Raw genomic sequence first — 26,585 nt, forward strand, 5'->3', positions numbered from 1 at the left:
ATATATATATATATATATATATTTGGTGCTTGATAGTTCAACAAACTTCACCTGAAGCTTCACCATACAGGTAATTGAATGTTTCATGGTATATATCCTTAACACACGCACGCACTCACGCACGCAAGCGCGCGTGCCCGTGATGATCGGGGGTTAGAGTAGGTCCTCAGCAACCCATTCTAGGTGACTTGGCTGTCGTACGAGGCAACCAATGGGATCGGGTGGTCAGGCTCGCTGACTTGGTTGATGCTTGTCATCGTATTCTAATTCCGTGGATCGATACTCATGATGGCAATCACTGGATTGTCTGGTCTAGAATCGATTATTTACAGACCGCCGTCACATAGCCGGGTGTGGCGTTAAACAGCAAATAAACAATTAAAAAAATGTTGCAAGAAAGATAGTTCTGACTACTAAAGTTGGCAATGATTTGTTTTTCTGAAAATCCCTCGTTCTCGGAACAGATGTTACTAGGTAGATCTGCATGGTGACTGCAAACAAACATACAGCTTAACTTTCGGGCGAAAGAAAGTATACACCCAAGTTTGATGGTGACAAAAATGAGACAGACAAGAAATGATTATTCGATGGTGATGTGTTTGAGACGGATTATCGGATGATCAAAGTTGAGCGTCTCTGTTCAGCCCAGTTCGTTTTGGTGACACTTGTACTGTTTTGGTCGAATGTAATGTTCAGTTGTATATTTTCTTTTGCCCATCAGTTTACCTGGAGAGTGGCTTTTCCCACCGCATAAAATACCGACGGTTTGTAAATTACCAGAATAAAGTTAAGCGTCAACCCCAACTTACTAACATAACATATAAGGGTCTTGGTCGTCATAACTACTTGTCATGTGGACGCATTCCTTGTGATTCTAACAAGATGTAAATCCGATCCAAATATCCCGTTCAAATGCAACGCCCCTTAACTATTACAATCGTACATTTCTGTCTGGCCATGTATGTTTTAACATCGCTTAAGACACTCGAATTGATTCAAATCAAGAATCATATTTGGTCATGGTTATTTGGTTTTAGCTATGTGATCTTGTTTCTGAAAATATATCAGCCGTTTTCCTTGCTTTTCATATTTTCTTTGTTCTACAGCAAAATATTTTCTTTATTGTAAAGCAGCCTTATATTGCTAGTTGATTGTCCCGGGTAGAAGAATGACTACCCTGAACTGTTCTGTACGGCGTACGTTGGAACGAACGGGTTGCTTCGGGCTTTGTTCAGACGAGTGTTGAACTCGTATGGATAAGGAAGCTTGGGCGCCGAAACTGCATCAAGGGCTGCCATCTGCAAAAGAAGGAAATTTCACAACATCAGAAAGGAGAGTCACATGGCTTTGTGTATGTCAACTTTTCATAGTGTTAAGTGGCATAAACCCATACTCACTTATTCATTCATATCCCGATGTCATGTCCTGTTGAGAACGACATATTCAAAGGCCCGTTTCGGATATTACCATTCGGATTAATGGTGTTTCAAATTGCATTTAAATTGATTGTTGATAATACTCAGTGGCCGGGCATTGTTAAACCATAATCATCCAAAAATAAAAATAGTCTTGGAGTCATACTAAAAGGTTGGAAGACTTGAAGTAAGTACGTCATATTGAATTTTGTATCTCGTAAAGCAAACAAATATTTTAGTAAACTTTATATAGTTCCCTGTGTTTTTGTTACACATAGCCGGTGATACTGTGTCTACCTTTATGTATGATGACAATTTCAAATGTAAGCTCATCATCCAGTGGAGAGTCGGCTATTTGAGTCTGAGACAGATAGATATGTACGAATGACCCATAGACGTTTTGGGCTGTTATACTTCGGATACATGTCTCTTGAGACAGAAATCGGCTGGAACATGTACGTACGTCCTCGGGTGACAGTTTCCATCCGTTAGCGGCGCCCATGTTGTCGTCCAGCTGGCTCGTCTTGGTTGTCCCTATGAGAACCGACGGCACGATGTCCTTCTGGAGAACCCACCGAAGAGACACCTGGGCAATAGACTTGCCTGGAATTTAACATACAAAAATATCCTAATCATTATTAATAATATCATTACTACATCATCATCATCATCATCATCATCATACCCAAACCCTCTTTTCTGCATTATTTATTTTAATCTGTAAATAATAATGATAATAGTACGACCCAGAATATGTTGGTTAGCTGGTTTGTTGTTTAACGCCGCACTCGGCAATATTCCAGCTATATGACGGGGTCTGTAAATAATCGAGTCTGGACCAGACAATCCAGTGATTGATATCATAAGCATCTATCCACGCAATTGGGATACGATGACATTCATCAACCAAGTCAGCGAGCCTGACCACCCGATCCCGTTAGTCGCCTTTTACGACAAGCATAGTCGCCTTTTAAGGCAAGCATGGGTTGCTGAAGACCTATTCTACCCCCGGAATCTTCACGGGTCACCCAGAATATGTATAGGGCGTGATGGAAAATGATATGTATAGGGCGTGATGGAAAATGAGCAATACAAAAACCTTTGGAATATGCCCGTAAACAGCCTCAGGCGTATCCAGGCCAACAAACCTGATTTTGTCCTTTTGGCTAAATCCAATGAAATCGTTTATATTATTGAATTTTCTGTCCCTTTTGACACCAAAGTGATTGACAAAATTCAGGAAAAACATGCCAAATATGCGGACCTCACTTTCGAAATGTCACGCTTGCATCACAAGTACCAAGTTGTCCGACTCCCTATTGTTCTCAGTGACTTAGGTTTGGTACCTCCCAATCTGTTGGGGGGCACGGGTTGCCCAGTCGTCTAAGGCGCCGCGATTCGCTGTGCAGAGTTGCGTCCCTTGGGCACGCCAGAAACCTATGATTGTGGGTTCGAATCCCGGTTCGCCCCGATCATGTTTCTAGGTTTGTCAGCACCATACCCGTGCGCGTGGGTTTCACCGAGGTGGTAAACGTCTGAGACCTGCATCACTTCGGGCTTTCCTCCCACATTAAGCTGACACGCCGCGATATAACTTGAATATTATTAAAAGCGGCGTTAAACCCAACTCACTCACCCAATCTGTTGACTGACATTGGGAGAGTACCCGGGCTTTCTACCAGGAATACAGTCCTTCTGACAATCTGGGTAATGTAGAAGGCTGCAGTGTTGGGGAGTCTCCACATTCTCCGAAAAGTTCAAGTGCATGAAATATTTAACATGCCATGACACTGACACTAGCATGTACATAACCCTTTCAGGATTCTAAATTCTAGGACAGAATTATTGTCGTGTTAATTGAAGTATGACGATAAAGATCTATGTTCAGTTATAATTGTCGCGTGTGATCACCATGCTTCTTCGCAATATCCTCCAACGTGTCCAGGGTGTTCCAAATTTGGTCATCAGCGAGAAGAGAGTCCCACGCGGGCCATGCCTGGGCAGCCAATCCCTTCTCCGCAGCCCAGCCTATTCTGCCTTCCTTGGGACGAGAATCACGCTTGTACTTGCCCGTCAGTAGACCTCTGAAAATAGACATCCGAAAGACATCACATTATTGAAACGAGCTTTTGAAAGTATTTAACAGAATAACAGTTGATTATATCACATTTATATACAATACCAAAAGATGAGGTCTTTGATAGGCATTTATAAGTTGGAAGAACACGAGTACATGACACTTTTTTATGGATAGCAGCTTCTTTGGTTCTTTTTCATGACGTTCCAGAGCTACGAAAAGTGTCATGTATTCAATATCAAAGTATGCAAACGAGCTTTGAAAATATTTGATTGTACATTAGTTATATCTTATACGTAAATGTTTGAACGAGTTTTGAACTTATTGTGTTGTATTGTATTTATGTTTAATCCCTAAATATTTAAAACAGCTTTTTAAAGTTCTTTGAAGTACAACAATACCAAAATATACTATTTGTGTTTTGTATTTGATACTATCAAATTTAAATACTAAACATATTTAAAGAGCTTTTGAAAAGATTTGATAGTATTGCATTTATGTACAATATCAAAACAGCTTTAAAACACATTTGAAAGTTGTATATTTTTTTGTATTTGATAGTATCAACTTTAAATACAATACCAAAACATTTAAGAGCTTTTTGATAATATTCAATAGTATTGCATTTATATGTACACAAAGAAAAACGTTAAGCACAACCTAATATATCTCATTATTATTTGGTCCCAATATTTGTAACAGTCATGAAAGATATAATTACGGCAAGAATGGTTTCTCGAGATGATGTAATCAGTCATGCGTCACAAAAGCTCACGTGCCATGCATGGTATGCCGGTGCAGCATGCTACCCTCGAGTATCTCTAAAAGCAGTATATCCAAACGTTAGAAACGGCCGGAACACGGCCTACACCCCGAGGAACATTAAACCTACGGTTGCATACGGCGGTGGCTCGGTGATGGTTTTGGGTGTATCTCTCATGATTGCAGGTTGGATTTGGTCACCATAAGGGTCAACTTAACAGGGGCTTAGTACATCCGGGACGTTTTGAGGCCAGTCGTCGTTCCTCATTTTGACAACCACCCTCTTGCTACTCGACCTCAGTACATGGATGACAATGCCAGGCCTCACCGTTCGCTTGCAGTCGTGGATTACACGAGGGCCAGTGCAATAACGGATTGCAATGAGCCCAGATTTGAACCCCCTTGAACATGTATGATATATATACAGGCACGAGATCCTCCTGTACAAGATTTACGCCAATTGGAAGCAGCATTGCATCAGGAGTGGTTGTTGTTGTTGACCTATCAACAGATCCAACGTCTGACTGGAGGCATGAGACGTAGGGTGGAATGCGTCAACCGGGCACGCGGCGGTTATACCCGCTACTGATCTGTTTCACGTGTCATGTCAAGTAGAGACTTTAAGGAACTTGTTCACATGAAACATCAAACGTAACTCGTTTACCTAATCCTGCACCTACATATTTTTTTAAGTATTGCCTAAGTTCAAAAACAGTACCTGTGTTACCATGATGTTTTTGTAAGTAAATTCCAATCACAACTCACCAACATATTCTTTTTTTGTTATCAAATTTTTGTTCTATCCGATGACATTGGTATCGCCCAGCTCCTGTGGTCAGTCATCCCATGCCATGATGTTTGCCATTTGTCATGGTTCAGAAATAGGGGTGTGCTTTACTTTTTCTTTGTGTATATAATACCAAAATAGATCAATGAGGTTTTGAAAATATTTGACAAAATAGCATGTATACATATATACCTAATACCAAAATATTGGCACTAGCATTGTTCTAAATAGATATGAAGACATTCTTTTCAACAATAAGATATTTGTGTGTGTCAGTCCGTTTTTCAATGTTGAATTCCTCGCGAACACGATCATAATCAATGGGACTGGCCAACCCAACATTGCGGATGAGCGGTCGGGTAGCCTAGTGGTTAAATCGTTCGCACGTCAAGCCGAAGACCCGGGTTCCCGACATGGGTACAATGTGTGAAGTCCATTTCTGGTGTCCCCCGCCGTGATATTGCTGGAATATTTCTAAAAGCGGCGTAAAACCATACTCACTCACTCACTCACTCACTCACTCACCAACATTGAGGCTGGTGTGTAACTCGCATTCTGATTAGTCCTCTAGACCTAGTAGCATAGCCAGTAAAACTGGCAAATAGAAAACAAAGGCGGGCAATTTGAGAAAGCGAGAACCACGGGAAAGGCTCCAGGGGTCAGTGTAAGGTTACTGAAAAGCTGGCGAGTCCTGGCGATACAGAGGATGTCTATGCGTGTAAGGGAAATGGGCTTCTAGGCATTATTGTATGTTATCTACACAGTTCGCTTACACTTAGGTCATCGTGTCTCCTGAATAATGCGCCGTTCGAGCAACTTACGCCTTTAAGGGACTCCATGGCAGAACACCCATACCGTTGGCCTTACACACTTGGAAAGCCTCGAGCTCTGAGTCCCGGCTCACCAGACTGTATTGTTGCTGTAGAACACAGAAATTATTTTATTTTATCAATTTAAACTAGTACATGTTTTAATTAAAGTGGGACTCTGTGCCCATGTTCAGTTTAGGTCTCGATGTCTTGGTCTTGAAACTTTGGCATGAGTGTATTTTAAACAAAACTTCCAGTTAACAAAGCAGGTTTTCAACGTTGATCAACCGTACTGAGACTGCAATTAGCCAGAGGCGAGTGCCCATTAAACAACATCAATTGTATCTTCTTGGAATTAGGGGCGGTCGGGTAGCCTTGCTGTTGAAGCGTTCGCTCGTCACGCCGAAGACCCGGGTTCGATTCCCGACATGGGTGTAATGTGTGAAGCCCATTTCTGGTATCCCCCGCCGTGATATTGCTGGAATATTGCTAAAAGCGGCGTAAAACCATACTCAATCAAACAATCAATTCTTGGAATTGGTTGGCACGGTTGCCCCTTCGGCTGATCAGTGTTCCTTAGCTTTCGGGATCCGGAGGCATGGGTTCAAATCCTAGATTTCCACCAATTATTTTTTCGGGTTTGTCAACACAGTACCCAAGGTTCACCAAAGATATAAACGTCACTCTGGAGTTTTCTACAATATTAAACTGACACAACCAGGGCCAGCGGATCCTGACTAAGAACTGCAACTCAGCACGGCAAACGAAGGAGCCCCTAACAACAGAGCCAACCATGCCCCATCTATCATAGAACTATTTGATCCAGCACCTATGCCTGTGGTGGCATGGCACCTACCTGTAAACTGATGAAGGGGCTTGTCCCCATCATCTGGGTGAGGTCGACCAGGCGCTGCATCTGCCAGCCCAGCATGTTGCTGGCCCCAATGTACCGGACCTTGCCACAACGGACGAGGTCATCTAGCGTCCGCACAGTCTCCTCCACGGGGGTGGCGTCGTCCCAAAGGTGCATCTGCAACGTCACAACTGCAACGTCATAACTACGCCTCAGAAGGTGCACTCTCGCGCTTTACATCGCTCGTAATGTTACAGCACCATGATGGGTACACCTACAATTATGTTTATGTTCTGTTTATATTTACAGTGTATTTCCAAATACAGTTGTCATAGCGACTGATTTACGACACCCATTGTCTGAAGAACATTTAATTGCAAGGGCTCATGACATCTATATGCCTTGAAACAATTGCTGTTATTTAAAAGATGCTAATCCTAATTAGTAATCCCCATTTTTGTGTACATCGACCGTCTGCCATCTTGAACGAGATGTGCAAGTATGTCACTGATGAATTACTGTTTACATTTATATTTATTACTTACTAAATGTCAGCTGACCTTGGCTATATACGCCTTGGTCCAGAGAGATTGAGAGAAGGAGAGGAGAAAAGAAAGGTCTTACCCTTAGCCTAGCTGGGGTTAGGCTAGGTGCTAGGTTTTGTATGTATATATCTACATGTATAAAGTAAAACTGTATATACCGCAAGCCATCGTCCCCCAAGTTGTCACTTCCTACTGAGAACCATATGTCGGCCCCTTGCGTATACGAGTATGCAAATTATTAATTAATCAACGTCAGACCACACGCGTTGTTACTATTATGAAGATGTAATTGGCTTCGTATCAAACAATCTTATATCTAATTTTAAAAATACATATTTAGATGTTGATGGTTAAGACCAGAAATGGTTATGTCCAGAAAATCCAAAGAATTTGCTCAAATACAAAGGTGCAACTTTAATTATTGCCACGTGTATTTCAACTAATTTCAAGAAATAATTCAAAACATTTAACTTGGTTCGTTGGCTATTGCAATTTCCATTATGTTTAAAATATAGGCATTCAGAGGTACATGGAACTACAACAGTGTCCACACCGCCTCTTTAAAATGCTTTTCTGGGCTATGAATCTGGAAATTAATCATTCATATAGAATCAACTCCGAAGAGATTTGGTTGGTTGGTTTGTTGTTTAACGCCGCACTCAGCAATATTCCAGCTATATGACGGCGTCTGTATATAATCAAGTCTGGACCATACAATCCAGTGATTGATATTATGAGCATCGATCCACGCAATTGGGATCGATGACATGTATCAACCAAGTCAGCGAGCCTGACCACCCGATCCCGTTAGTCGCCTTTTACGACAAGCATAGTCACCTTTTACGGCAAGCATGGGTTGCTGAAGACCTATTCTACCCCGGAATCTTCACGGGTCAACCCCGAAGAGAGTGAGTGTGCGAGTGAGTTAGCATGTATGTATGGTGCTGACAAACCTGGACACAAATCGATTTAAACCAAGTTTCGCACCAACGATCACAGGTTTTCTAGCTTTCCCAAGTGCTGTAAATCAATACGGCGCACTGTGCCGCCTCAGACGCCAGGGTCATCAGTAACCTTCACTCTGCGGGAAATTAGTTCCTGACCTTCGCTGCCCGCACAGTGGATTCTCAAAAGCTCAAACGATTTACTTGAATTTCAGCAATATCATTAAAGAACCAAGTTCAAAACAAAAAGTTGATTTTTCATATTTGTACACCATTATCCCACACGACAAACTTAAGGAAAACTTCATCCATGCTTGTCATCTGCAGTTCAAGGAGAAACCAATATGTGAAACAGCTGGATTGTGAATTGTGGGGAATTTTGTGATACGTTTTTAAGGCAACGTTCTTTACAGGCTATGCTCGTGTTCCCAATAGGGCTAGGACGGGTAACTCGGGTACTCGGGTTGGGTGGGTCATGAGTAGGACCCGGGTACCCAGAAGACTACCCGGACCCGTGGTTTGTCATGCGATACATTGTTTAATGACAAAAACACACTATAGCTCAGTGGTTACACAACAAGTCGCTAATGTTCGCATTTCTGTCTGACGATGCACACATTCCTTTTGACTTTGATATGTTTGAGTAAATATAATGCTTCAGTCAACTTCCGTTGATACATGTATCAAAATAGTTACTGCCTGAGCTGAAACAATAGATTTGGACACGGCCCAGTCCTAGTTCCCAATGTGACAAGATTCAGATTGAAGGAGCACCCCTTAAATTTTTAGTGATTATGTACATTAAATGTTTATTTCACACAGGTTTTTAGTGACCTTTGATAATAAGAAACGCACAGGTAGTATGTAGTTCATTGAACCTGACTACACAAAAAAGGTGGTATTTAAATTGGATATATGTTATTGGAAAATGTTGGTGGCCTGATATTCGACAATGCATGTCGATTTGCAATGTCTTGGACGGCATTGTTTTCAGATTTGTTCTAAAATGTCATGGAGGAAAACAGTAAAGATAAATGTACGTGCAAGTTATGGTATTTGTAACTCGTCGTAGTGGCTATAAAAAGGCAAGCATTAGCCAATAATCTTTCATTCAATTGTCAACATTTTTTAAGTTCGAAATTGCCGAGACTCAGCGTTGCCGATCGGAACATCGCCACAGGACGTATCCAAAGAGGGGAATCGCAGTCTTCTGTTGCACGCCACTTCAACGTCCACCACGACACCATTTGCTGCCTTTGGGGCCGATACAAGTTGTTCAATTCTACTGCAGACCGTCCGAGAACCGACCGCAATGCCACAGCTACGGAGACTGCAGGACGCATTCCTGGTTTGAGGAGGAAATCGGACCCGACTGTCAGGAACCATCTTCGCGAGGCTGGAATCTGACCCACAAGGCCAGATATCGTCCCTGTTTTGCAACAGATCCATCGATAGTGGTTGGTGCCCTACGTTACAGCCTTGGAATTGGAATTTGAGAAACTGGAGACGAACATGGTTTAGCGATGAATCACGATTTCTTCTTCACCAGCGAGATGGAAGACAACGTGTTTATCGTCGTCGAAATGAGCGTTTTGCTCAAGAATTTAGGTGTTGTTAGTGTCATGGTCAGGCTCGCTGACTTGGTTGATGCATGTCATCGTATCCTAATTGTGTGGATCGATACTCATTTTGTCAATCACCGGATTGTCTGAGTGCGGCGTAGGTTTCGGGAACGTCTGGGGCGGTCGGGTAGCCTAGTGGTTAAAGCGTTCTCCCGATTCCCGACATGGGTACAATGTGTGAAGCCTATTTCTGGTGTCCCCCGCCGTGATATTGCTGGAATATTGCTAAAAGCGGCGTAAAAACAATTATCCCCGTGTTCCCATTAATAATGACGTTTTTCATTATGGCGATTACGGTTCGGTTCGTAGATTCAGTTAATCTGACTTTGTTTCCTCCGAAGTTGACTGGACATATACCTGACACCGTCTCACCTGGTACAGATCCACGTAGTCGGTCTGAAGCCTCTCAAGACTGGTCTGGATGCTTTCCACGATGTGGCGTCGACTTAGACCAACACTGTTCGGGTTGCTTGCAGACACGGGGAACCTCACTTTGGTGGCGATCACAAACCTCTCCCTCTCTTGTCTGAAACAGTGAGTGAGTGAGTGAATGAGTGAGACGGGGGTGGGTTTAGTGAGTGAGTGAGTCGGGGTGGGTTTGGTGAATGAGTGAGTGGGTAGGTGGGTGAGTGAGTCAGTGAGTGAGAGAGTGAGTGAGTAAGTGGGTGAGTCGGGGGTAGGTTGGATGAGTGAGTGAAGCGGGGTGGGTTTGTGAGTGAGTGAGCGAGTCGGGGTGGGTTTGGTGAGTGAGTGAGTTGGGATGGGTTTGGTGAGTGAGTGAATATTAGGTGGGTGGTAGGATTGATTGATTGTGTTCGTTTTGAGTGAATGAGTGTGTGAGTGACAGTATATGTATATCTGTTGATACATCGGGAACGATTACACAATGACACAACTAAGTGAAGGACCCTGACCACCCGATACTCCTGTTAGTCGACATGCATGAGATACTGGTATGAGGTACTGGTATGAGGTACTGGGCACCTTGTGACCATACCCACTGAGAAAGTACACCTGCGTTGTATGGATTTCTGGGATTTCTGTTTGGGCTAACAAAAAAGAGCAATCCAATCGTCACGACACGGGTCTTTCCTTTACCAGCAGGCTTTTCAGTAATGCCAATTTGGGTGTCACCTACATTCTAGTAACTTGCAAATGCGATTTCCTGCTCAAACTGTATCACAGAAACCCCCTCAACAGTCTACTAACTTCTTGATCCAGCTGCCCAGTATCGACTCCGACTTGCCGCTGGAGTAGGCGTCTGCGGTGTCGATGAAGTTGCCGCCCCATTCCACGTATCTGTCAAGGATCTGGTGAGCTAACTCTTCGCTTGTCTGACCCCACATGCCGAGCTGAAGCGGAAGAAGAGTTGGGGGATGTTGGTACGGATACTTGAAACAGTTGTTTAGGTTCTATCAAGGTGATGTAGCTTAAAGTGGGAGGTAAGCCCAAACTGACGCATGTTGCAGACATTGCCTGTCTCCAGGAAACTTGCCAGTTTGGATAATGAAAGACAACATCTGCACATTAACTATTCCACTCCAACTAACACACACACACACACCTTAGGGTTCTATAACAGTTCGGACGATATACAAGGAAGTGCGTCCACTTAAAAGATTAAGTTGACATGAACCAAATTACGGGGTGGTTGACTCCCATTAGTTACACGTCCCATTTGCCACACACCTCTATATAGAGTGTAGTAAATTAGAAAACACCTCCTGAGTAATCGAGTACATAGATTGATTGATTTTGGAGCAGCTGCGCTCAACCGCAAGAGAGTCTACAGAGAGTCTGAAAACCGTCTGGAGAGATTGAAAGATCAGCTTCACCAGGGACTCAAGACTCCACTCCAGTTACTGGATGCTAAAGGCTTCTATGCAGGGTTGGAGTAAACAAAGACTATTCAGAGACATTCAATTTAAATAAGACCTTTCGACTTTTAAAACAACACAGCAAGTCTCACCTCAGTCTGTTAAAGATAGGCAAACCCATGAAGCGTGTTCATCTGGTAGTACAATAGAGGATTAAAGATGACGGGCGAGTTAACGAAGAGGAAACTAAGTTCGCACGAGTTTTAACTGACAGGTGAATTAAGTTCTATTCCATTAATGATATAGACCGCCTACGTGGTCTAGTGGTAGAGCGTCCGCCCGGAGAGCGGAAGGTCAGGGGTTCGATCCCTGGCCGCGTCATACCAAAATACTTGTTGTTACCCTTCTGGCGCTCGGCGTTAAGGGACTAAGGAGCTAGCACTATTAATCGGCATCAGTCGACACACACGTGCATGCACGTCGCAGTAAGTGCAATAATCTTGGACGTGACGTTAAACCCCATTTCACCTCACTTCCCCTCATTAATGATATTCACTCAGTTGTTGTATATAATCATGGCGTTTAGAATTCGCCTTCATGCCATTATAACTGATGTTTAGGTTAACGTACATGTCCTTATTTTCAACAGACAAGGACCGCCTCCGTGGTCTAGTGGTAAAGCGTCCGCCCGGAGAGCGAACGGTCCGGGGTTCGATCCCCGGCCGCGTCATACCAAAAGACGTTAAAAGATGGTAGTTGTTGTTATCCAACAGACAAGTGTCGTATAGGAACGTTGTATAGGATTGGTCTATACATCTTCTTAAATTCTTATTTGCAATATCGCTTCTGGGCCACCGCTGATATATCCTTGACACGATTTCCAGGCTTAACAACAGGGACATGGTTAGGCTTCTGTTGCGTGCGGCCCCGCGGAGTGAGCATGGTTTTACGCCGCTTTTAGCAATATTCCAGCAATAACAAGGCGGGAGACACCAGGAATGGGCTTCAGACATTGTACCCATGTCGAGAATCGAACCCGGGTCTTCGACGTGACGACCGAACGCTTTAACCACTAGGCTACCTGATCGCCCCCGGCCCCGCGGAACCTAGGCATTGAAATGCGCAGATTTAAACCACTAGCCATCCGGGCCGCCAGTGAAATAAATTAGCAAGTTTTACATTTCTTTGTTCCCTAGAATGTTCCAAAAGTCGGTGGACATTAGACGAGTATAAATTTGTATTTCTTTGATGGTATTAATAAATACTGACCTTTTCAAACAGTTTAAAATATAAAAATAAGAATGATATCTATATTCTAATATTTCTTTCATATTTCAAAAATATCTCGAATCAGCATCGTCCTTGCTAGAAGACCACGACCGATATCCAAAGTTCAGCGAGTGACCTCCAGCTAACAAAAAGCCGCATTTTTAACATTTCTGAATATTCTCAACCGTTTCATAAAACCTTCAATGATTCATATATTTCCAGTAGGGATTAGGCTAAGCTGCACTAAATATATCACTTACCAACGATGCCTATTGGCTTGTCTCCCCTTGTAAACGAATCTTCATGAGTGAGTGAGCAAGGTGTTTTAGAGCCACTTTGTGTGGTATTCCAGTTATATCACGGCGCGTCAGCTTGATGTAGGAGGAAAGTACAAAGTGATGCAATCTCAAACGCCTTCCACGTCAGTGAATCACACGAGTGTGTCGAGCTGACAAACCTAGAACCATGATTGGGACACACCGGGATTCGAATCCACGATCATGGGTTTCTGGCATACCCAAGGGACGCAACTCTTCTCAGCGAATTATGGGAACTCGGCCACCCGTGCCCCCAAACGAATCTTAAGCCCTTATAAAGGGCTGAGTTGATTACCGTGAAGTATAGTGTAATAACGTCAACTCGAATTCCCAAATGTCGAGATATCCGTTATTCGAGACAAGCGGAACGCCGATATTTCACCAGTATACATAAATGGATTGAACAATATATTGAGTACACGGAGTTCGAGTAAACAGGATTTAATTGTAAGACCCCCACATTTTCGAATTCCTCCGTACATGCAACGATAAAGCCAACGTGGCTCACAATAACAGACGTGCCCGAGTGAGCATGGTTTTACACAGCGAGGGGAACCAGAAAATGGGCTTCACACATTGTACACATGTCGGGAAATCGAACCCGGGTGTTCGGCGTGACGGGAGAACGCTTTAACCACTAGGCTACCCGACCGCCCCAGACGTGCCCGAAACCTATGATCGTGGATTCGAATCTGTGTGATTCACCCTGACTTTGTTTTTACTCGTTTCACTAAGGTTATTGGGTTGTTATTTTTTGTTGTTACATTGACATCATGAGCATCGATCCACACAATTAAGATACAATAACAAGTCCAAGTCAGCGAGCCTGACCACCCGATCCTATTTAGTCGCCTCTTACGATAAGCATAGTCGGCTTTTACGGCAAGCATGGGTTGCTGAAGACACATTCTATCCCGGATCTTCACGAGTCTTCAGTGACTCTTCACCAAAGTACAATTCATGTCTCGAAGTACGGATAAGGCGATATGTCTTGGACGTTAACCGTGAAGTCTTCAGGCTGTTTTGGCAAGCAAACATGCACCTGTTATCTCGGATGATAACAATATAGGTCAGGTGGCTTAATCATGATGATGAATACAGCCGCCAGCCTTCGAGACGACACTGACATATTAAAAGCTGATTGACCTTGACCCAGCTAGGTAATCTATAATCTGTCACATGGATTTGTTTAGAGGCCGATTTGTTTCATCATCTGCGGGGTAAATCTAGCTGTGCGGGGTTTTTTAAAATAAAACGAAGTTAATGTTCTTTGCTGGTTTTCCTGTGTGCAGTGAAAGTATACATTTCTGCAGTGTATGTTCGGAATCAGCGACTGTCAGAATACTCTGTTCTATATTACTGCCAACCCTCTTGTTCCCATCCGAGCACAACACAAACCACACCCACCAACCTCCCTAAACGCACACACACATCCACAGCCTCCACAGCCTCACACACACACACACACACACACACACATCTCTACAGTCTCTACAGCCAAAACCACACCCACCAACCTCCCCACCCACACCCACATCCAAACAATGACCTATGGACCATCAGTCTCTACCTTTTAATCTTATATCAATGTGTATTCGCATGGGGTAGGCGTTTCCTTCAACTGGCATATTTCCGGTGCATCACACCCATTCGTGACCACTCGCCCCTTTCCGTAACCTGCATGAAGACTCGTCCCCCTATCGATGAATGTTATGTGCGAAAATACGACAAACCAGTCAGAATGTGCGTATGATTTCAAGTTGTTCGTCAAAGAATCCCTCGCAAATAGTTTTTGATTTTACATATGTCTTGCATCTAAAAATATACCCAAGACAAATTTAAATGTGTTCAATCATACTGTATAATTTCGCATGTCCAGATGTGCTTTAAATTGCATCTGAAATATATATATAATATATAAGGAAATATATGCGAACCATTACGAAAGAGTTGACAATTGCTTTAGGTATGTCCGTTTGCGCGAAGACGGAACCCGGTGCAAAAATTGCCATGAGATGGGCACGAGTCGCTATTCGGCTTGTCCCGGAATAACACATTAGTCACGAATGCATCACACCCCGTGCATGCATATATCACATAGTGCGTATTTATACCGCTGAAGTGCATCTGGGCCCTGATAGCCTCGATAGCCTTGACCTGCCGCAAAAGTACTACACTATCTCGTTTGCTGTAATCAGGTGTAATGCAAGGATGTCTTCGTTACTACGACCACTCCTGTTAAAAAAATCAAAACCATGATACACACACGTGCATCATTATTTCAATTTCTCTATGCTGAAATGTGGGTATCAAAATCTACTAAACTGAAAATAAATGGATTATTTTAATTCTAACAAGCTATCAGTACAGGTAAAATAATACAATATTTTAACATGTAGCATATAATAGGTTTACATACATTGTTATCTCCAAAGGTCATTGTTCCAAGGCATAAATTTGCCACTTTTAGTCCAGACTTGCCAAGAAAGTTGTAAACCACTTTGGATTCTTCTGGTACCGCCGCCATCACGAACTATGGTTGAAGACAAAAAATAAAAATAACGTAACGCAGCACACGTTCAGCTGTCAGAAAACTAGAGTACAAAGTGTATTGGGAAAGGAGTCAACTCTTTTATATCCGCTAAAGGAGAAGATAACGAAATATGGATGAGCAGAGAGATCTACGGAAGCCTTTTAGGGCCATTCTTTTTTCATTTTTCGATACTATCTTGAAATTTCAAGATACTAAGTTGAAATGTCAAGAAACTAAGTTGAAATTTGAAGATACTTTCAGGATACAGAAGTTGAAATTTCAAGATAATAAGTTGAAACTTTGAACTTAGCATCTTGAAATTTCAACTTAGTATCTTGAAATTTCAACTTAGTATCGAAAAAAATTAAAAAACCAAATGGCCCTAAAAGGCTTCCGTAGAGATCGCGATTATTAATTAACGAAGAAGCCCCATGTTTGTTAATATTTATATAGTGAAAACAAGCCATTCTGTCGACAAGAAATATTACTCACAGCGTGTGATCCTTGTATTGTTAAATGGCAGATGAGCTAAATTACCCTAAACAATAGCTGACGGCACAGTGAGAACACCCCCATGTACCGTAAATATAGATACAATACAGATACATACATACAATACAATTTATAACAGCAGCTGGGTTATAACAACTATGGCCAGCAGCACAGAGTCATGTGCAGGTCAGTGGCTCATAATTAACACTAGAGAATGGCCGGTTGGCCACTGAAGCTGAACATGGTGGGTGAGGTGCGGGATACTGCAGGCTGACAAGAGAGGTATCGTATTCGATAGTCTCTGGTCAGTACGTAAGCCTTTTAGGGCCATTTGGTTTTTTTTAATTTTTTCGACACTTTCTTGAAATTTCAAGATACTAAGTTGAAATTTCTAGATAATAAGTTTAAAATTTCAAGATACTAAGTTGAAATTTCAACTAAGTATCTTGAAATTTCAACTTAGTACCTTGAAATTTCAAGTTAGTATCGAAATTTTTTTTAAAAACAAATGGCCCTAAAAGGCTTCCGTAGGTCAGTGATTTGACTGGTTAAAGAATACTTTCTGTCAGTCGAGACTTGACCCTCGGACAGCGGCTAGGCAGGTTGGCTCTCTGACGCCTCTGGGATGCTGCCTGGCCATGTATGTCTCGTTACCATCATGATTGTATAGATGCTGTGTTTATTACGTCACAGATAAAGTGTCGTGGACCCAGTGATGGATTCCTGTGTTTGAAGGACAGATATCCCAAACAGCCAGCCCGTGATACACACTTCAATATCTTGTTATTTTAGTTGCACCGTTTACTATAGCTACAGCATATTTGAAATAATAATCACCATTAGCGAAGCACGTTGTAATATTGTCGGATATTCTTCACGTGTGGAACAGTTTGGTGTGTCACCGTTAAGGGCGTCCCGCATACTTGCTATATTTAGATAGTGAAATAGGTTGACACATAATAGTCATACTACAACAAAATTAATATGAATTTTATAGAGTCAAGGCATGGCATTTATTATATATGTATCTATTCTCTGTCAGCAAAGTTTTGTTTCAAGACGTCAATATTGAAGGTCATTTTGGTTGGTTGGTTTGGTGTTTTACGCCGCACCCAGCAATATTCCAGCAATATGACGGCGGTCTGTAAATAATCGAGTCTGGACCAGATAATCCAGTGATTGACATCATGAGCATCGATCCACGCAATTGGAATTGATGACATGCTTCTACCAAGTCTGCGGGCCTGACCACCCGATCCCGTTAGTCGCCTCTAACGACAAGCATAGTCGCCTTTTACGGCAAGCATGGGTTGCTGAAGACCTACTCTATGCCGGATCTTCGAAGGATATTTTGAATATTGTTAGAATAGATTACAAACATAAGTCCAGATATAAAATGAACACGTTTTATAACCAGACAGTGTAACAACAGGATTAAAATGCGTACTTCAGTACGGAGTTGTTGACATGGTATTTCCGGTGTTACGTGCTCACGGTAATGTCTATGATATAAGGAGAAAACATCAAAACTCCATGTAGGCGTGTATTAAGTCCACCCCCTACTACACAGTTGTATCGGGGTTGTTGTTGTTTGTTTTTGTTTGTTTTGTTGTTGGTGGTGGTGGTGGTGGGTTTTTTGGTTTGTTTGTTTGTTTGTATCAGGTTTTGATAAAGGAATTCGTAAAACAGCAAATCAAAAATGCTAAGAGGCGACTAACGGGATCGGGTGGTCAGGCTCCCTAGTATATGCATGTCTTCGTACCCCAATTGCGCAGATCGATGTCAATCACTGTATTGTCTGGTCCAGACTCGATTATTTACAGACCGCTGTCATATACCTTGAATATTGCTTAGTGTGGCGTAAAACAACAACAAACAGACCAGTGAAGATCCGGGTAGAGAATAGGTCTTCAGCAACCCATGCTTGTCGTAAGACGCGACTAACGGGATCGTGTGGTAAGGCTCGCTGACTTGGTTTGTGCATGTCATCGTATTCCAGTTGCGCAGATCGCTGCTCATGATGTCAATCACTGGATTGCCTGGTCCAGACTCGATTATTAACAGGCCGCCGTCATATAGCTGTTATATTGCTGAGTAGGGAGTTAAACAACTACAAACAAATAAAGCTAAACAACAAACAGCCAAGCAACATCTCCAATAGAGGGAAATAGAGCTGTCGCGGCGACCAGATGTAAAAAAATATACAGCTTCTATTCTTGGACGCATGTTGTCTCCTTGCTGAAACTGAAGAGAGTAACTGTATGTGTTATACTTAAGAAATATACGACGAATGGGAGTTGTTTATCATAAAATATAAAATAGCTACGTGATAAATCCCAAAGAACAATGAACAACGAAGCGTGGTTTATTTGACAATAAAACATTGTTCTATCATGACATCGTTTTTGGAGATTCAAACATATGCTCGCAACTTCATGACGTCGTATATTGGACGACGTTATATTTGAGAGGGAAGTGTCTAGTGAGTTGTTCCCCATAGATTTAGCTGCGCAACGCAGTTAAAAGCAGTGGCGGAACGATCGCATCCAAAAGTGGGAAAGATATGACAATCGGTATTGGGAGATAGGGTCGACCTGATGATTGTGAGAATATGTATGAAATACCAAATGTAACCCCCTGTTCATAAAATGGACTTGTCCGATATAGCCAAGGTCGGATTCTATTCAGGGAATCATCATTATTAAGATACGAGTAAATATTTTTAAAGCTTGTACATCTTATTAACATCCTGAATGATTTCAAAAATAGATGGATTAATTTACAAACTACATGAAGTGCGCAGTAGATGTATCTGGTTATGCTCTTGCTTTTACGTTTTATAGGTATTGGCACAGTACTTAACGAAAGCCTGAACGTAGATATGTCAAAAAGAGTGTTAGAACTTGATGTATTAGGCAGCAGAAAATTATAAAATTAATTAGGATAAAAAAAATTAGATCTGATGTCCTTTATTCTGCTTTACGTGGAACTGTGAGAAAAGAATGTTTATAATCCTTTAACTTTTATCATTTTAAAATTTGTATTTAGTGTGAAGACAATATACGAGCAAAACAGGCTCGTTTTATTATTCTTGATGTTGATGTTTGTTATCGGACATAATAGCCCTGTTGTTCCGTACACTTAAACAGATCAAAAGCGATAGATCATCTTGTATTTTATTCAAAAACAGGTTGATTATTTACATACGAATAATTAAATGTGTCAATGAAAAGGTTTGTGGCCAATTTCCATTCATAATGTACGCTCAGAGCCAATTTACCCCCAAAAGGACCGCCTCTGTGGTCTAGTGGTAGAGCGTCCGCCCGGTTAGCTGAAGGTCCGGGGTTCGATCCCAGGCCGCGTCAGACCAAAAGACGCTAAAAGATGGTACTTGTTGCCCTGCCTGGCGCTCGGCATTGAGGTTCTAAAACAAGGACTGGTCGGCTCGGAGTCAGTATACTGTGTCTGCCTGGGGTCTTCATGTTAAACTGCGGCATGGTATTTCGGTATCTAGCACTTAAATGAGCATCTGTCCGAACACACACGTGCATGCACGTCGCTATATAAGTGCAATACTCTTGGACACGACGTTAAACGCCATTTCACCTCATCCACGGACTTGTATAAGCAGTCCGTGCCTCACCTCACCGGTATAAAGTCTCCGAAACGCTGTACACGCTGCTGAAAACATTTTATGGACGTTTCTCTACAAGCTCCTCACAGCGATAGCCCGTTCGCGGAGCGAGTAACGAAGGTGTCACGCGCTGGGAAGGAGCTTGGTTTCTCAACACATAGAGGGACGTAACTCTAGGGACTGTTAGTGAGGGAGGTATCTGTAACCTTAAAAACACATAGTTCACAATTTAAACCGATAGCATCATTTAAACAGTGTTAGTTGTTTAATAATTTATTTAAAAGACATTATGTGATTTTCTCTCATAGAGTTAATTTCATCGATCCCAACCTGTGTAAAAGAGTTTATATTCTTTCATAAAAAAACAACTCCTCCCTTGATTCGAGCTCAGGGAATGTCCCTTGCTAGACAGGTTCGACAAGTCCTGAGGTAAGAGGTTTTGGGTGACTGTGATAGTGTAGACATGGATATGGGCGCGATGTAGCTGTCACATGTCACTGATAGGTCTGCATGACGAGGTAGTGACACGCCTGTAGATGGCAGATAACAGTGGCAGAACCCCGACTTACAGCAAGTGCAACTCCGCCAAATCATGGCAAATGTACACTAGGTTCTCGTCACCGAAGGCCACAAGCCTAACGGCATTTTGCTGATCTTAGCGCTAAGGCGATCGCTACTCCCATACCTTAACATAGACTTACGACAGTCGTAGCGCTATGGTTGTTTTGTGCAACGACGCCGTTCTACGGTGGAGTCTTTGACGATGAGAGAAGTTTCAATAACTTAACACAGGTAATGTGCTGAGGATGGGTCGAGGTCCTAGGTTTTGTTTGTTTGTTTGTTGTTTACAGAGGCACTCATTAATATTCCAGCTATATGACAGCGGTCTGTAAATAATCAAGTCTGGACCAGACAATCCAGTGACTGACATCATGAGCATCCATCTACGCTATTTGGATACGATGACATGCATCAACCAAGTCAGCAAGCCTGACCACCCGATCCTAAAAGTCACCTCTTACGACAAGCACAGTCACCTTTTACGGCAAGCATGGGTTGCTGAAGATCTATTCTACCCCGGATCTTCACAGAACGTGGACCAATGTGTGCCAGCTGTGTTGGGAACAATATTTTATTGAGCACAGTTATCACTTCGAATGGAAACTTATCCGTCCTGACTTCCCTGCCAAATGTCTGGATGAGGCTGACTAACTTGAACAGATGTCAATAGCAATGTGAGGTGAAATGGGGATTTACCGCACATCCAATATTATTGCACATATATAGAGACGTGCATGCACTTTGTGTGTGTGGCTGCTTGTAATAATCCTGACTAATGCTGATTTTATAGTGCTAGCCCACTTGAATACCATGCATCAGTTTAACATGAACTCAGGCACTGTATACTGACTCTGAGACGACCACTCCTTGTTTTAGCCCCTTAATGCCAAGCTCCAGTCAGGGTTACAACAAGTACCATGTTTTATGCCTTTTGGTATGATGCAGCCAGAGATCGAACCCAAGACCTTCCGCTCTCCAGGTGGTAGCTCAACAAATAAACCACGGAGGCAGTCCAGTAGCAATGTGAAATATGGGGCAATGGGATATCAGATCGAGAGTCTGTTTGGAGAAAAGTCCAAAATTATCTGTCATTTGCCTCACAAATATTATTGATGCATAGTGATTTCCAAACACTATAGTTTGATTAGAGTTTGTTTTTCACCACTGTCACCAGTATTACAGCTTTATCTCAACAGCCACTACATAAAATAGCAGGCCTCAAAGTTTAAATTTTTACCAAGTAGCTATATATGGCTGCAAGTATTTTTTTCCAGGTAGCCAGTGGTAAAATCAAGAAGACAAGCCAATATTGTAGGTAGCAAAAGGCATTTAAAATTATCTTTTATCAAATAACTATTACATGTACAAGTCATAGCACTAGTGCTTGAGTATTGTTATTTGTGACTCGAACAACGATGCTATTTATGTTACAAGATTATATAGGTATATCCTTGCTTATCCAATAAACCATCAACTAAAATATAATACTAATTTCATCAATATTTATGCATTTCGGTTGATTGTTGACTTTAGGAGGAATTATTTGCGAGTACAGTTAGTAGCAGACATGTTTATTTTTGTGTCTACATAAGTGTAGCAATAGAATTTAGTTGCCACAAGATATTTTTCAAGGTAGTCATTTGGCTACCTCTGAATTTCAGACAGTAGACAAATTGAAATTTAGGTCGCATTGCCGACCATTTTAGTCGCAAATTGAGGCCTGTATAGCGGGGGAGACCGGGACACATTGGGACCTTATACTATTTTTCTTATATTCTATCAGAAATAAAAACTTGACCAAGTGCATGTTCATTATAATCTGTTATGCCAAACTTTTTCATAGCGAATGCATGCGAATCTGATAAAAACCTGAAAAATTGAAGAGTTGAATTTATCAATTTGATGTCCCATTTAACCTACCCTGCCTTGGGGTTCATTGGGACACATGGAGGGCTGATTGGGACACGTGGAGGGCTGATTGGGACACGTGGAGGGCTGACTGGGACACGTGGTGGGCTGACTGGGACACCTGGTGGGCTGATTGGGACACCTAACATGTTCCTTTTTATGTGTCACAAGAAAACACAAAAGTAATACAGTTCATGTGCAATTCAAACGTAATAAAAATTGACCAAAACATCAGTTTTGCATGTGTTTGATGCATATACAAAGTTTCATAATAACATATCAAACAGTTTCCGAGTTAGGCTCCAGAAACGAATGTTTGTGTATTTGAGTTAAAGTCCGGTTTGTTGCCATGGAAACATACAAAAATATATTTTTCACAAATACCAAAACAAGAAAAGACATCAGTTCAGCATGTGTTTGATACATATACAAAGTTCCGCAATAAAATATTGAATGGTTTTCGTGATGTCACTTCCTGTGTTGAAGCTTGGCTAATTTATATATATATATATGAATAAACATGTTGTCCCACTGTACCCCATCTGTCCCACTGTAGCCCATGTCCCACTGTATCCCAGTCCCAAAAGACTCATGCATGTCCCAATGTGTCTAATGTGTCTCATGTCCCACTGTACTCCATGTCCCAATGTGCCTCATTACCTCATGGTCCAATGTGCCCAATTTCCCACTGTACCCCATGTTCCAATGTATGCCAGTCCCAAAGGACCCATGCATGTCCCAATGTGTCACATGTCCCAATGTTCCCTATGTCCCACCGACCCCATGTCCCACTGTACCCTATGTCCAAATGTATCCCATATTCCACTGTACCCAAGTCCCAATAGACCAATGCATACCATGTCTCAATGTGCCCCATGTCCAAACGCATACCATGTCCCAATGTGCCCGACCTGTGAAGATTCCGGGGTAGAATAGGTCTTCAGCAACCCATGCTTGCCTTAAAAGGAATGCTTGTCATAAAAGGCGACTAATGGGATCGGGTGTTGAGGCTCGCCAATTGCGTGGATCGATGATCATGATATCAGTCACTGGATTGTCTGGTCCAGATTCAAATTATTTACAGACTGCCGTCATATAGCTGGAATATTGCTGAGTGCGGCGTGAAACAACAAACCAACCAACCAACCCAATGTGTCCTGGTTTCCCCTATTTTGTGGTGAATAGAATGAACATCCTTCCATGTTAATAATAAACAACGTTGAAGATATTCTATTCACGGATCTGTAGCATTACCTTTAGTTAGTTTATGTCATGATTTAATGAAAGTTCTGTTTTGTTATTACAGAGTTTTCAGCACAATGAGTAAAACAAGATTCGAGATGTACGTAAAGGCAGGAAGTGATGGGATAAGTATTGGCGATTGTCCATTCTCACAACGTGCAAACATGTACACGCAGCTGAAGATTCCAGCCGAACTGGTCACAGTTATTCCCATAGACATCACCAACAAAACAGAAGAGTTTCTGAAACTGAACCCAGAGGGAAAAGTTCCAGTACTTGTAGACCACGAAAAGAATAAAGTGATCGCAGACTCTGGCGCTATCACAAGTTACATACACGACAATTTCGCATCTCCAGATCTGCATCAGAACTACAGTGGTCCAGCGGTACAGGCCTCAAGCGGAGTGTTCGGGAAATTGGCTGCTTTGCTAAAGAATTCCGACCCAGCGTCTATACCCAAGCTGAAGGAAGACCTGGAGAGGGAGCTGAGGGCATTAGATGACTTCTTGAAGTGTGCAGATTGTGAAGGGCCGTTTCTGGTGTGCGACAGGATCTGTGAACTGGACTGCTCTGTGCTGCCAAAGTTGCGACATGTGCAGGTAGCAGGGAAGTATTTTCAAGGGTTTCAAATCCCCGAGGACTGTGTGGCACTTCTTGAGTATATCAGGAAGGGAGAAAATACAGATGTGTTCCGACAAACCTGCCCTAAAGATGAAGAAATCATTAAGGGCTGGTCGAGACATAATATCATGGTGGTGAACCAGTAACTATGTTGGAGTATTTTTTTATGACAAAGGAGCCTTTGAAAGTCCAAACATGTAGCAATATCTCCATATGATATAAATGGTACATTTAGCTTCAATAGTTACTGGGCGGTGGGGTAGCCTAGTGGTTTAAGCGTTCGCTTGTCACGCCAAAGACCCGAGTTCGATTCCCGACATGGGTACAAAGTGTGAAGCCCATTTCTGGTGTCCCCCGCCGTGATATTGCTTGAATATTGCTAAAAGCGGCGTAAAACCGTACTCTCTCACTCAAGTCTTACTCTATTAGTGCCTGAAACCAATGATGTTGATTCTTGTAAGGTCATGCATTAACACCAATCGCATTAATATCACATCATGTACTCAGATTTACTGTGTGAAGGTATGAGGAGACCTGGATCGGATTCTGCCTCAGATGAACTTTCTGATCACCAAATCACTGTAGAGGCTTGTAAATTCTCGGGTGGGTACAATGTGTGAAGCCCATTTCTGGTGCCCCCTGCTGTGACATTGCTGGAATATTGCTAATACTCGTAAAGCCATACTCGCTCACTAAATTTAAATTCTGGGTATAGATGAGCATAGCATTCGAACAAGCATCTGTGATATCTGTGTTTTGGAAAAAAAATTAACAGAAGAGTTTCCATGTGACCATGTTTCTTGCAGCTGCTATTTTTTGCATTACAAGCCTGGCCAGGAGGCCTATAGTACAGAGGATTTGATAATATTAGATACTTTGTGATTTTTAATTTACAAAGTTGAAACATTTTTTCAAGTGCCAGCTGAAATAAAATGCTGTCATTTGTTGAGAGTAACAATACAAACTTGTGCATGCTGGGATATCATAATAATACAAGGGCAAATATCTTGACCTTAAGTTAGTATAAAGTAACGAACAAAAACATTTGATACATCCAGCTGTAATTAACTGTTAATGGTAATTCAGGGGCCTCCTTGGTATTGTCTCCGTGGTCTAGTGGTAGAGCGTCCGCCCGGAGAGGGGAAGGTGGTACTTGTTGTTACCCTGTCTGGCGCTCAACATTAAGGGGCTAAAACAAAGACTGGTCAGCTCGGGAGTCATGACACTGTGTCTGAGTGGGGTATTCATGTTAAACTGCGGCATGGTATCTCAGTGAGCTAGCACAATAAATTGGCATCAGTCCGGACTAGTACAAGCAGCCACACACACACATACACGTGCATCCACGTCGCTATAGAAGTGCAATAATCTTGGACGCAAGGTTAAACCCAATTTCACCTCACCTCACCTTATAGGATATGCATCAGACACCTCAGAGAGATCATTACTCAGTAGAGATTACACATGTGCAGGAATTAAGCTGAAATTCGAAAGCTGGTGCTGCCTTCATATTGGGGGATGCACGGGTGGCCCAGTCATCTAAGGCACCATGATGCTGTGCAGAGTTGTGTCCCCTGGCCACCCCAGAAACCTATGATTGTGGATTCAAATCCTGGTTCATCCCAATTATGTTTCTAGGTTTGTCAGCACCATACCTGTGCTCGTGGGTTTCACTGAAGTGGTAAAAATCTGAGACCTGCATCACTTCGGGCTTCCCTCCCATATGAAGCTGACACGGCGTGATATAACTGGAACAATGTTAAAAGCTGCGTTTAACCGAACTCACTCACTCATATTAGGACAAAATCATTTGGGAGTTCTTATGTCATCAGTTGGGAGATATTTTAACATGTTATGCAACAGGTCTTGTGGAAAATGTGAACTATTGAAAAGAAGGTTGTCTGGTTGTCTTCATGTTAGAAACACTTGAAAACTACCATTTGATAACTTGAAAAGAATGATTGTTTTCAAGTGTTTTCATATGATTAAACAAATGTCAATTTAAATACATCCATAACCTAAAGAAGTGCTGTTTGTTATTATTGTTCATGTTGATAGGTTTTACTGCTTTTTGTTGACTTTATTTCAAGCTCAGATGTGCATAATTGAGTCATACCTTCATGTAGCTGAAACTGTGTTAAGAAAAATTGAGGTACAACAGTGTACACAACAATGCTTGTTGGAAGAGGCGACAAACGGGATGGGGTTGTCAGGTTCGCTGATTTGGTTTATGCATGTCATCGTATCCCCATTGCGTAGATCGATGTTCATGATATCAATCACTGGATTGTCTGGTCCAGACTCGATTATTTACAAGCACCGTAATATAGCTGGAATATTGTCAAGTGCGGCCTTAACAACAAACAAACATAGTGTG

General features: G+C 42.2%; 2 protein-coding genes across 2 annotated transcripts; one reads left to right on the forward strand and one right to left on the reverse strand.

The window, feature by feature from the left end:
• Nucleotides 1-321: 321 nt before the first annotated feature.
• On the reverse strand, nt 322-15,809 carry LOC139445397 (1-deoxyxylulose-5-phosphate synthase YajO-like). Its single transcript, XM_071226537.1, has 8 exons — nt 15,637-15,809; nt 11,024-11,166; nt 10,187-10,340; nt 6,707-6,880; nt 5,863-5,960; nt 3,327-3,499; nt 1,879-2,018; nt 322-1,298 (listed from the first exon to the last, which is right to left on the reverse strand). The coding sequence occupies exons 1-8, from the start codon at nt 15,742-15,744 to the stop codon at nt 1,173-1,175; spliced, it is 1,116 nt and encodes a 371-aa protein (XP_071082638.1). The 5' UTR covers nt 15,745-15,809; the 3' UTR covers nt 322-1,172.
• A 4,520-nt stretch (nt 15,810-20,329) lies between these two features.
• On the forward strand, nt 20,330-24,483 carry LOC139445414 (uncharacterized). The gene is made up of 2 exons (XM_071226555.1): nt 20,330-20,668; nt 23,652-24,483. Exon 2 carries the CDS (start codon nt 23,665-23,667, stop codon nt 24,352-24,354), a length of 690 nt encoding a protein of 229 aa, XP_071082656.1. The 5' UTR covers nt 20,330-20,668; nt 23,652-23,664; the 3' UTR covers nt 24,355-24,483.
• Nucleotides 24,484-26,585: the final 2,102 nt, after the last annotated feature.

Source organism: Haliotis cracherodii, unplaced genomic scaffold, assembly GCF_022045235.1.
Source record: "Haliotis cracherodii isolate W230 unplaced genomic scaffold, xgHalCrac1.p SCAF_6, whole genome shotgun sequence".
Taxonomy (NCBI): domain Eukaryota; kingdom Metazoa; phylum Mollusca; class Gastropoda; order Lepetellida; family Haliotidae; genus Haliotis; species Haliotis cracherodii.